The sequence below is a fragment of the Lampetra planeri genome, chromosome 4 (assembly GCF_965212315.1).
Source record: "Lampetra planeri chromosome 4, kcLamPlan1.2.h2, whole genome shotgun sequence".
NCBI classification, from domain to species: Eukaryota; Metazoa; Chordata; class Hyperoartia; order Petromyzontiformes; family Petromyzontidae; genus Lampetra; species Lampetra planeri.
The window spans coordinates 26424195-26437515 of record NC_136110.1 but is presented as its reverse complement, the minus strand read 5'-3'; the positions used below and the strand labels follow the sequence as shown (position 1 = coordinate 26437515).

Sequence of the window (13321 nt, the reverse complement as noted above, 5' to 3'; positions counted from 1 at the left end):
ACGAAACGACTCGTGTGAAACCCATCCAGAAACAAGTCGTCACTTTCATATCGTGTAACGTTTCGTGTATATATGTTTCGCACGTGATGACTGGAAGCCTTATCGGCGGGCAGCCATTGGGTGCATTGCAACATACAGCAAGCTGTATGTTGGCTGTCGTGAATACGAATTTACATGGTCTTTGCACTTTAAATCACAGATTCCGTGGTGCATAGTCTAAACAGCTGTAATGTTTAAAAGTGGGCATATTTTCCATTTGTGTGCGAGCGAACAATGATGAGATGAGAGGGCAAGGTATGGAGTTTGGAGTCAAAGTGACAATGATAATGAGCCTTTTTTGCCAGACCGTGTGAAGTTTCTCTGGGATTAGACGGTCGGAGGGAATAGCATTCAAAGGGTGAGCAGTGGCCCAGAGTGACTTTACTTCTCACTGGCCTGATAAAAAAACAAAATTTGGGCAGCACAAAATTAACCCCTTTTTCTCATGTTCTATCCCGATGGGGACAGTTTAGCCATCTGGTTCTAAGTAGCAACAAAATTATAAGCTCGTTGTTTTCATTGATAATGATGCTCAATGTGATAAAATGGAAGGCGAAGGTTTGAGGCACACGTTTTACTTGCTCGTTAGTTTTAATATTCGGCGAAACTTGAGATTTTGTGTGTTTTTTATGAATCGGTGCAATGAATTATGCAAGAGAATGCATTTAGTTGGGGGCCGCTTTCCCCTTTGATCATTCTTTAATATGTTTTGGTATTTACTTACAGATAACCTTGGATGCAACCAAAATCATCAAGAGAAAAATAAATAGAACAAATCCAATGTGTAAAATGAAATTGCAAATGCATATTAATGAAAAAAGCAAGCGTGTAGTTTTTTTTTATACGTTGCTGCATATGCAAATTGAACTGTTTAATTGTATGAAAACTCATTTACAGATATAATGCATTCCATTGTTATGTGTGACTGGCTTCTCTTTGTTAGTCTGCCTCAGGTCTCTGGGCATGTTGCCAGAGGTGATGAGCCTCAAAATGACTCATAAAAGCAGCAGCTGAAGCAGCAGAGCCTACCGTCCTCATTGTACAACCCTGAACGAAGTTAGAGGAGGCATTTATATCACGCAAAAGTAATTTGTAACGTGCCAAAATATATAAAATCTCACTTATTTATGCCGCACTTTATTTTATTCACAAACGTAATAAATATTTAAGCAGTGGAACGCAACGTAGCTCACAATGGAGCCCCGCGCGGTTGACAGCGTGCGCTGAATCTCAATCTCCGAGCACGAGATACACACCGATAAACGTTCTCCTGCCCTCCTGCTCCTCCTGTGCTGCGCGTGGCCGCAGAGCCGACTCGGCCGCCCCGCGGGCTCCTCGTCACCTCCGTGGGCTCGCGGAAGCTCTCCGTGGAGTGGGAGCGCGTGGGCTACAACGTGACGCGGTGCAGCAACTTCAGCGTGGCCGTGCGCTGCCGGTACCGGCGCGGCGGAGGAGGCGGCGGAGGCGGCGGAGGCGGAGGATGGGGTGGGAGCAGCGGGGTCAGTCCTGAGATTGTGCGGGAGGAGATATGGAAGGCCGAGGTGGCACCCGAGGTCTCCGACGGCAGCAAGAGGGACCGAGAAACCAGCCCCCCCGCTCTCGCCAAGGGAGGCGGGAAAGGCTCCGGCATCGCGGCGGCCAGGGGGTCGGCGTCCGTGAAAGGCGGCGAGGCTCTGCGGGTCCTCGCGCAGCACACGCTCTACGACCTCCCGCCGTTCACCAACATCAGCGTGAGGCTGGTGCTGTCCAACCCGGAGGGGCGCAAGGAGAGCGAGGAGATTGTGACGCAGACCGATGAAGATGGTGAGGCCTTGGCGGCACTCGGTTCTGCTCAGCGTCTGAATGGTGCTCCCGTGGTCTGCCTTAGAGCATTACATTGCAAAACGATTACTTTTGTTTTGATTATTTATTGTCAAATAAGGGCCTTTTTTGCATTTCATTGAGATAGGAATGCAATTATGCATAATGGCATTTAAAGCCACGTGATATTTTTTGACTTAAAACTTTCTTGACTGCAGGAATTCATATTCTTCGTTCTTTCGGTAAAGTCACGTAGATAGAAGAAAAATCATTGAAAATAATAAAATCATATTTTTTTTCTTTTCTATCTACGTGACTTTACCGAAAGAACCAAGAATACCACGTGATATTCTTACGTGCTGTTCTCCTTTACCCACACCGCAGTGCCAGGTCCCATTCCGGAGGACTCGATCCGAGGGGACACGTTTGAGGATCGGATATTTCTGCAGTGGAGCTGTCCCACAGAGACCAATGGCCTCATAAGCCTCTACGAGGTTTGCGCTCATTTCCTTGCCCTGCTCAGCAACGCCGTACGCAGACTAATGAAACGAAATGGTTTTATTCTGCTTCTTTAATTCACGACGTAAGTAATTATCAACGCTCCCTCACACCGATGCGATGCCTGCGAAAATCCTGCGCTGTTGCGGCTGCCCGGCACCAGATCACGTACCAGGCCGTGAGCTCCTTCGATCCGAGCTTGGTGGCGGCAGCGCGCAGCGGCGTCATCCACAGAGCGAGCAACGAGTCGGCCCACCTCTTCTCTGGCCTCTTCCCCGGCACGTCGTATGCCTTCACGCTACGCGCCAGCACCGTGAAGGGCTACGGACTCCCGGTCACTGTCCGCCTGAGCACCAACATCTCCGGTAAACTCTTCCTCTGGGCACACAATATTGTCCCAGTTGATGTCGAGTCGGTGGTTTTCTCTCTCTTTACTAACTGCAAGATCCCACCGTGTCCGTCCAGTGCTTGCCAAAAGCCACATTGGCTTCTGGTTGCCGAACGAATACATTGAGGTTGCACTTATTACCCACAAAGTGCTTCCCACAAATGAACCACAATAGCTTGCTGATCTTGTCAAGGAGCATAAACCATCAGGTGAACTCCGGTCATCTTCGTAGCGGCTTTTGACTCGCCATTGAACAAAGATGGTTAATACATCGCTCGGTTTCATATGCACTTTTGCGGCCGTCTGGAACGCTCTTCCGATATTAGAAAGCCACTGGAGCTGCGCACTTTTAAATCTGGCCTGAAATATTATTTCTTTATAATTGCTATTTCTGTTTAGTTTGGTGTCGTTGGGCTACATAGCTATATTTCAGAAGCGACTTGGCCACAAATGATAGCTTAATGAAGTGGCTTATCACGTGGAAATTTATTGCAGTCAAATACCGTAAATGCACGTTTCTAAATTTGGAGGAAAAAACCGGAGGAACCGGAGAAAAACCCACGCGACCACTGGGAGAACGTGCAAACTCAAAATATACAGGCATCAGCGTCAGAATTGAAACCACGATGTCCTATATACCAGCCAAGGTAGTTCACGCCTCACCACCATGGCGCTGGCGGTCCACCATGAGCGAGCTTTGATCTCTGCAGAAGCCAAGTGGTGGTGTCACTGCAACTGCTACCCAGAGGCAGCGTTTTATGAGGATCCTGAGAACATCTGGTTTTAACATATTGCACAGACATAAATAACTAAGCAAGTAAGGCGAATGAAGCTGACCCTCCTGTTTGAAACAAAGAGCGACGAGACGAATGTTCACCGCCACTTTGCTTCTTTTGTTCTCAGCGCCGACCCTGCCTCGTTACGAGTTTGACGAGCCGCTCAACGAGACAGACACGACCATCACCGTTCTGCTGCAGCCGGCGGCTTCGAAGGGCGCGCCCGTCAGGTCGGACATTGCCCGCGCGTGCGACTAACCGTGTCGGATTTAGCGAATTTATTTAGTGGCGTCTATTAGCGCCCAATCAATCCATACCCGTGTTCTGGTTTAGCCTCAAAATGGACCGTCGCACCAGGCATTTCCACAGTCCCAACCCTCAATACAATCTCTGTGAAAGGATCAGGAGTAAAAGTAGGTTGAACTAATGCGGTATCGGATGTATATATTTTAGTCTGGTTTATTGATTTTTGATGCTGCACTCACTATATGGAGGTTTATAATTGCGTTTTCTGCAGTGCCCCATCTCTTCCATTCTAAGACCCACTCGTGAGTGGTTACTCTCAAGCACACATTTCCTCACTTTACTTTTACAATCGCAGCACGAGGTACAGCCACACAAAAATGCAATTAAGAGCATAAGACATCAGACACACATTTATTTTCCGCAACATTCTTGGTTTTTTTTATATTACTTTTTTACCTCTCAACAGTTTGAATGTATGTATTTTTGGCGTGTGAAATAGTGGTTGTGTGGTACAATCACCACTGGCTGAGGCAATCAAACTCACTGCTTGTGAGAACCTTTCCAGATATATTTATTTTATTTCATCCACCCCGGGTTTTCAATACATGATCTGAAAAGTGCTGTTTTACACACGGCATTAACATCCCCCATAGCTACCCGAATATCCCATTCGTGCACAAATCAGTGACCTTTCAATCTCCAAATTGTAGGCCACAGCGGTATATATATACATTACCTAGAAATAGTACAGACCCGTTTTAAGTAGTAATTCCTTTTTAGCATTCTCAACCAATGAGCTTTTACTCCATTGTTTCGTAACTACCCAATGCTCTGTTGAATAGAAATCGATTTAACCAGAGCATAGGTATCAATATAATTCTACATGACTTCCACCTGCTCTATATTCCACTGTGCATTTCAGTGGCAGAGTTTGGAATTTTGTATTCAGTGCTTGAATTGTGTTGCTCTCACACACCGGGTTAGCGCTTGCCTTCACCAAGCTAAACTCAACTATTTTTTATTTATCAGGTAAGGCCCACCGAGCTATATAGCTCTTTTTTCAGAAGCAAACTGCCCACAATTGATAGCTCAATAAAGTGACTCATGTGGAAATGTATCGCAGCCAAATACTCTAAATGCGTGTTGATTCTAAATGTGGAGGGAAAAACCGGAGGACCTGGAGAAATATCCACGTGACCACAGGGAGAACACGCAAACTCAAAATATACAGCAGGCGTCAGAGTCGGCATCGAACCCACGACCTCCTTCATACCAGGCGAGGGAGTTAACATCTCGCCACTGCAGTGCCCTAACTACACTGACCAAACAATCCCCATGGCCAACACAGAGTGGGGAGGCCGTGATCTAGCAGTGGGGTGACAAAGGGCTGACAATTATTATATTGACACTGAAGTTGTCGCCCTATAATTTCCCCCTCCTGAGCATAGACCAGAGGTCGCAACAGGGTACCCGATACCCGTACCCTACCCGATACCCGGCTACCTGTACCCGGCCGGGTACGGGTACGGGTAGCCGTTTGCGACCCTGGTGCGGCCGGGTACAGGTACGGGTAAGGAATCAAAACCCGTTTGCGACCTCTGGCATAGACCTCCACTATTTTCACACAATTTCTTCCTTTTCTTAGTTCCGGTTCAGTTGTGGCCTCCAAATGCTTTTAATGCATCTCACTGCCATCTCGTTCATTGTCTTCCTCTGCTTCTTTAGCCTTCTCAGCATCTACTCCACAGTAGTTCTCATGGCATAGCCTGCCAACAATTGTTATGCTCCACTGTTAGTATTAATATACTTCGGTTTGCGACCGTGGTGTAATGGTTAGCGCACTAGCCTTACAATCCAGAGTTTGCCATTTCGATCTACCGACGGCGGCAGATCTTAACCACTTCCATCGCCCTGCCTCTGTCCACCCAGTGGTATGAACGGGTACATGACAATCAATCAATCGGAAAGTTGCATGTGGTGGGGTGAAGTGTGGGTATTCCCACTTCCCTTCCAAGATGTCTAGCGTGGGAGAGTAGGAAGCCCCTAATGCACTCTCTCGACGGGCTTTCTACAGCTTCTCTCGAGTGGAGGTCTTTCCGCCAGCAGTGTTGCCAAACAAGCAAATTGCAGCGCCGCAAGCTGATCTTTCCCCTTCATCTCTATGGGTACACAACTTGCATTTGTATCCTCTCGTTGTCACAACTCTCTTTAAGTCGTATCTCCCCCGTACGGCGTGGCCTCGGTGTGCACGTTTACCCGTCGCTGTTGCCTCCCCACTGCAGTGCCTACCAGCTGGTGGTGAAGGAGAACCGGCAGCAGCAGCAGCAGCAGAAGCCAAGGGTGCGGCGTGACCTGGACCGCACGGTGGGCTCGGCGGTGGCAGCAGCAGCAGCAGCAGCACCGCCCTCGCCTGCATCGCACCCTGCCGCCGCTGCGGCGGTGGCGGCCGCCTCGGGAGAGCGAGCCGCGTCTCGCGGCGACGCCGCAAGCTGCTTCTTCGAGCCCATCGGCTTCCAGGCGGCGTCGGCGCGCGACTCGCCGCACTACTTCGCCGCCGAGCTTCCCCCGGCCGCGCTGCCGAGCCCGTCGCGCTTCGTCGTGGGCGACAACCGCACGTACAACGGCTTCTGGAACGCACCGCTCACGCCCGAGAAGAGCTACGACGTGTACTTCCAGGCCGTGAGCCAGTCGGCCGGGGTGAGTGCGGCTGGCGCGCGGGGAGCGGAGCGCCCGAGCGTTCGTTTCAGTCCTGCCGCGGTCGACAGTAAACTTGAATGACGGACCTGTGATTAAAATGAACGTTTGACTTAGATCAGCGCCGGTTACGTGTGCGCTAAATGAAATTTTGAAGACACGACTGAAATTCCGACTCGACTAAGGCTAAAAATACCAAAGTGCTGCCCCGAAATGAACACTGTGCAATTGACCTCGGAGTGCTCTAACTATGAACTCATTCTACGTTCTGGGACCTCCTTTGCCAGTACCAAAATATACTAATATGGGTTTTCCCCTTTTTTTCTGGCAACAAAACTGATACCTTTTGCAAGGAATCATGCTTACATTAACCACAATACTTGCAGTCAAATGCAAGTATTGTGGTTAATGTAAGCATGATTCCTTGCAAAAGGTATCAGTTTTGTTGCCAGAAAAAAAGGGGAAATCCCCTATTAGTCATTCTACGTTTTTGCAGAGTATATTTTTTGTTGTATTAGCACATTGTCTTCACATACACGTATATCTATATAGTCTATCAGCCTGTTGGCTTTCCAGACCAATATTGTCCATCGTAATTTGTTTAAGCAAGTAAACTCTGAACCAGTTTTAACATTCTGGGTCATATCATAAAAGTCAATCACTCGTTAAGCGAATGCTGCTGGCTTGCCAGGTGCAATTGGCATGAGTACTCGATCTAAACTGCAAGGGCCTGTTTATGGCTCAAAGCAATATTGTAAACTCATTATGCACGGTTGTTTTCTGAATGTTACAGCAGCGTTGTACATGGGGTTACTCACTCACATAGGGAAGGGTCCGCTGGTGTTGTTACTCGTACTAATGTGTTTGTTTGATAAGAGATGTAGTGGTTGCAAATTATACAATGAAAAAAGGCCATTGAATCTCAATGTTTATTCCATTATCTCTGACTGATAACAGCGAGTATGAATTGTTATTGGGGGTTTTTTAATGGCATATTTACAATTTTAGATATTTATTTTGCTCCTACTGGGCAGATTGAATTATTTATATAACATAATTGTTCCATTATAAATGAACCAAGGGATACAATTACAATGAAATGAGGAAGCAAAGTAGAAAGCCCATTTTTGCAATGACAATTTTCTCAGTGTACTCTGGGAAAAAGGAATTGTATCTCGGGAAATGTAATATAGTTGGGATTTTTTTTTCATTGTGATACAATATACATTTTGAGTGTTTTATAAAAATAAATAATACTGCCAAAAATGGAATAGCTACATAAACTAGTTTGCAATTAATGAAAATTCTCTTTTCTTTATACCGTGAATTTTATGGCGAAAAATTGATGTTGTGTGGTAGTTCAGCTTTATATTTATTTATTTATTTATTCCTACTGCACAATCATTTATGAAGGAGAAATGACCGTGTACCTGTACCCTTTGTCATAAAAGTAAGATGTATGAACAAACATGATTAGATTTGCTAAGCACTCTGGCTCAATCAATACTAATTACAGACAATGCAATGGTCATATCGACCTTGTATACCGAAGGAAGTTTACAAAATTGAGTGTGGAAGTCCCTTACATTCCTCGTCTCGTTCCATCGCAGGAAATCAAGATCGACTGCGTACGCGTCGGAAGGAAGGGTGAGTTCGGATGCCAAATTCTTCCCCCCCCACCCCACCAAAAAAAAATAGGAGACACAAACTTTTAAGTGCACACATGATAGAAACTTGCTACCTGGAAACCAGGCACGTCTATTAGTCTTTAATCATAAACAAACCTCGACTGCCAAATGCATTTTTCTTCTCATCATTTTGCCCGCGAGCATGGTGCGTGCGCTTTCACGTTTGGTGCCGCATTACAGGCTGTCAGCCCTGCAAGTCCGGCTGCCTCGTGATTGCTCTAAGTGCACGCGGAATGCAAAGTGTGCACGCGGCATCAATGATTAAAGCCATGAGTTGCGTTAAGCTTAATAGTCCACGGCTATCCAAACGCGTCTCTCGCGTACGTGTTGAGACTACAAACGCAAACACCTAATTTAATTTGCATTGTGTTTGATAACACTAAAGCGTGTGTTGAATATTCGTTGACGACGTTTTATTCTGCGGGGGCGCTGACCTTCCTTTTTGTTTGTGGAATGTTCTGTCCATTGTGTGTGCCTTTTTTATCATGCCTCTTGTTGAAATGTGAGATCCTTTGGAAAAATAAATTAAACGGTATAATGCGTAGGGCACATGTGCAACTTGTTCGCATTACCCAAGTATATATTCATCATACCAAAAAATACATATATCCTTGTAACTATTTCAACGTCTTAAGTATCAACTGTAGAGACTATATCCCTTTTTTCTTGTTTTGCCCATGGACACTGCACTATTGTTGACAACGTGTGTCACGTAGAAAGCATTATGATCTCTATTATCCATAAAGTTAAGATATTGTTTCCCCCCCCCCACACCCACCCCCCACTTTACTGTCCATGATGATGTTTGTGTCCCATTCGGACACAGGAGGCTGCTGTCTGTGGGGCTGAATGTATTGGCGGAAGGCATGTCCGCACAGCGGTTTTAGGTGTAATTGGCCAGCAAAGCCATTTTCAGCTGAAATCAGGTCGTTCATTTACTTTGCTTCTGCCGTTGCTCGGTCCTGGTCTCCAGCTGTCTCGCGTGTGCGAAAGCGTCTTCAATAAAAGCTCAGCAAGAGAGCTCTTCTGTGCCTTAACAGTCAGCCATCAAAATGCACGTGGAACGGAACTGGATAGGAGTACAGCAGCGTGCCCTCTGGCTCTACATTTTCTGTTTTTTTACTCACCCATTTTTTTTCAGTTAACACTGCACAGTGGGTACTATGCTAATTGTTGAATTTCTTCGCTTTGAAACGTGTAATGTTGAAGGCTTTATTCCATTCTCAGGATTAAAATTCAACGATGCAATGCTGTTATTAAGGTTACAGGGCATAATTTTACGTGTTAACATGAGAAATATAAACCACTGCCTGAGTTTTATTTCATATATATTAACAAAGTGTAAACCTCTCAACCTCCAGCTAAGGAGTTCAAAATAAATCTTAATTACGGTTGACGATTAGGCTATTAGTTTTTTGTATTTTGTACTTGAGCTGGCCATGAAAGGAACACTAATGCTACCATAATGGTAATATCCGAAAAGATGCATGAAGTCAAGATGCTGAAGCCCTTTATGCGTAACAAAAGTAAATCCTGTGCTATATACAGAAAAAAAAAGAACAATGTAAAGGTGCAGCCATGCAATTGCTTGCCTCATGCCCCGCCATGCTGAAAGACCTCCACTAAACCGCTATGGCCATGGTGTCCAGGAAATTCGATGATGATCTGTGTGCTCAGCTGCAACAAGACTTTTGACTTTAGATTTAAAGCTTTCGTGACTGCAGGGATTCATCTTCTTGGTTCTTTCGGTAAAGTCACGTAGAATGGAAATAATTAAATAATAAAAATAAAACATAATAAAATAATTCTCACGACTTGATATGCAAATTCCTTTGTCAAGGCGCTCTTCCCCCTCCAACCCAGCTTAAATATACGCTGTCAAGCCTGGTGGTGTTCATTCAGACGCTGTCTTTCTGACAGACCTGTTCTTCACCTGAGGATGGCTGCTTGCGTTGTGGCCGAAACGTCGTGAGAATTATTTTATTATGTTTTATTTTTATTATTTTATTTCATTCTACGTGATTTTACCGAAAGAACCAAGAAGATGTGAGCAATCAGCTTATATTCAGCGCTCGCCGAGATGGGGTATGCCAGCATGCATAGTGAACAGGCTTTCGAGTTGTATATGGAATACTGGATCCGTAGCAACATGGGTGCATGTCATTTCATGTCATTATGGTGCATTGGAGTAGACATTCAAGTTGAAATTCATGCTGTGGCATCACTGTCAGTTGGGGATAGGAAGTCGGTGCCCTATGTGTAAATACTACAAGCACTTCTCTTTGACGTGAATCGGATATGCGGACACACGTGTTAATAATTTACAAATAGATACAGTCACATGTCTATCTGAAGGAATAGTCAGTATTCAGTAAGACCTTAAAAAGGGTGATGCTATACTAAAACTAAACTATTTCTAGTTTACCACGCTAGGCCCCACTGAGCTATGAAGTTTTTTTTCAGAAGTGACTTGGCCACAAATGATAGTTCAACGAAGTGGCTTATCACGGGGACATTTATAGCAGCCAAGTACTCTAAACGCGTGTTTTCTAAATGTGGAGGGAAAATCCGGAGGACCTGGAGAAATCCACGCGACCACGGAGAGAACATGCAAACTCCGAATATCGAAGTGTCAGGGTTGGGATCGAACTCCACGACCTCCTGTATACCAGGCAAGGTAGTTAACATCTTGCCCTGTGGCACACAGTTAGAAAGTTGTGTGTGTAGAGTGGTGCCACAATAGTTAGACCACCGTGCTACAATCTTCTGGCCATGGATAAAATCGGTGGCAAGTGGTATCTGAATCTCTCTGGGCTTCCTATAGGTTTGGCTCAGTCGTATCAACATGAGCACAGGACAGACAAAGGCTGTATATGGCAGAGGCCACAGCATCCCCTTGTGCAATGTGCCAACCTAAATAGATGCCAACTCACAATAAAAATCTATTTGGTGTTTGAAAACATCTAAAGGCTACATGATCTCAACGGGATTTGCCCCAACAGTCTATACAGGCTATCAGGGGGTATCTGTTTTCACGTGTTGTCCGGTAAGATCTGTTGCTGCACATATAGCATGTGAAGTTGTAAAAGGCTGTCTGTCACCAGCTGCAGCTCCATCAAGTTTATTTTCTTTCACTAGGTGTTGGATTTGCCAGTAGGGGGTGATAACCGCAGTGCAAAATCACAATTTGAGCAACATGCGGGGTCATTTTCTGCAAGTTTGGACCCTGACGCCGGTGCAAATTTACATCGCGGGGTCTTGAACGTCCACTGTGAAGCAGGCGGCACTTAGCATTATTAAGGTTATCGCCACACCGCAGCGATAACCAGGGCGGCTGCTGAAATCGAACCCTGAACCTCTGCGATGAGCTTTGAACGCGCGACCGCTGCGCCATGTCACCGCCTCCCTTGACCTTCCTTGAAGGTCAGTTTTAGTGTTTGTTTCCACATGCACTGCCAAATTAGATGTAGAATTACGCAAAAATTTTTAATTTGTGTCTACCAATGCAGCAGTTAATAAGACTTGGGAAAGTCAAATTTAATTACCATTTTCTCTGCTTGTTGACTTACCAATATGCAATTACTGTATTGGTTAAGGGAATAATTATCTCTGCAAATGATACATTGTATAAAAGTCAAAAGTGATTACCTGCTCAAATGAGCATTGAGGCAGTGCTCATTTCATATTCATAGCCCTGAGCCAATGAGGGAAATTCCACATTCCTATGGCGGGGGGAAGGTTATCTATGGAACCACTGTAGACTTTTCCACTAGGTGATGGGCTGAGTTAACCCCCAAGCAGGATTTGAACTTGCAAACGTCCAATTTGCCGCCGCTCGCTCCACCGTTTCGCAACCAACTGACCGGATTGCGCAATCGTACGACAGCAATTCGTCGTTTAACGCAGGTAGATGTGTTCCTGAAAAGCGCGATTAAAAAAAAACTGTTAATCGAAAACGAGTGAAGCGAAAACATTTCCCCCCACAATAAATTACGTAAAAGGTGGGGGGGGGGGGTTGCAAGATGCGATGTACGCGCACACGGTAAGATGGCAAGACTAATAACCGAGACGAGGGTATGCCGAGCATTGCATCATTCCCCGCTTACACCCAGAATTCCCAAACCGCAAGAAAGCGGTTCATCGTCAACTTCTCGGAAGCGGCGTTATTACAACGGGCGCATTCCACGTTGTGCGAAAAGTGTTCCCAAATCGGAGAACTGTGTTCAAGCGAAAACGCGTTGTCTGAACACGCGTTAAGCGAGGACTTACACCATATGTTTATAGCAAATGTGCTTTATACATGGCTGTATATATGTTGAACTTCTTTTCGCCGTACGTAGGTGTGTTGGAAGGACAACAAACTAAACACAAATGACCGACTATGATACGAGTAGAAATGTTTTATCGTGTAAACATCCGTTGTGGCGACGAGACCTGAGTAATTACACATTTTGCACATTCACCCCTCCCACATGCAGCACTGTGATAAATCATTTCCATTTCAAGGTTGCGAATTGATTCAAGAACTGCAGATTTTAAAAAAAAATCTCGGCTTTGCCGTCTCATTCGGATTTTATCTCTTTTTTTTTGTCTCCTGTGTAGATTTCTGTTCACCACATTATCCTAAGCGAAATGTGAGCGTGACATTTGCATATTACGTTCAATATACCCCCCCCCCCCCCCAAAAAAAAAAATGCTTGGACACACAATTCTGCAGTTGTGGTGACTGGTGGGGTGGATGGTGGATGACAGAGCAGAACGACCGGCGGTTTCGTGGTTGATGCACTTGTTATTTAGACACGGATATTTGAGTTCAATGCCCGGCTTACATTGGTGGCTGACTTTAGTGGTGAGTAATATAAGAAACCTGTCCTGCCAACCCCTTCACCAACGTGCACCAACCAGCGTGGTGAAACAACCCCAATGACTGAAATGCGTGCGGAGGCCTTCAAACGGCAACTGATTGGTGAGAGGCCATAAATTATATATTATTGTAAGCGTAAGATTCAATATTAATCGATTAATTAAATGCATCTTTGCATGCCTTTTGAGTATAGATCAGTCCTGGATTGACATGGTAGATTACGGAGCTACAGATTAACATTTCAATGTCCGATGTCTTCTAAGCACGCATTGTTGTCAGATCTTTTCGGGCATACACCTTTCAAAGCCGCCTTTAGTACTTAAACCGA

The 13321-nt window shown here is 45.4% G+C and overlaps 1 protein-coding gene across 3 annotated transcripts in view; it reads left to right on the top strand.

Moving 5' to 3' along the window:
• The window catches only part of LOC144717875 (receptor-type tyrosine-protein phosphatase kappa-like), a 132749-nt gene that overhangs the window by 47976 nt on the left and 71452 nt on the right, over positions 1–13321 (top strand). For all 3 annotated transcript variants that reach the window (XR_013585156.1, XM_078593622.1, XM_078593621.1), the window contains exons 8-13: positions 1348–1842; positions 2224–2333; positions 2501–2702; positions 3629–3731; positions 6030–6444; positions 8052–8088. Coding sequence is in view for 2 of the 3 variants with exons in the window: in XM_078593622.1 (XP_078449748.1) it covers positions 1348–1842; positions 2224–2333; positions 2501–2702; positions 3629–3731; positions 6030–6444; positions 8052–8088 (1362 nt within the window). In the remaining variant the exon portion in view is untranslated. The remainder of the gene's footprint in view (positions 1–1347; positions 1843–2223; positions 2334–2500; positions 2703–3628; positions 3732–6029; positions 6445–8051; positions 8089–13321) is intronic.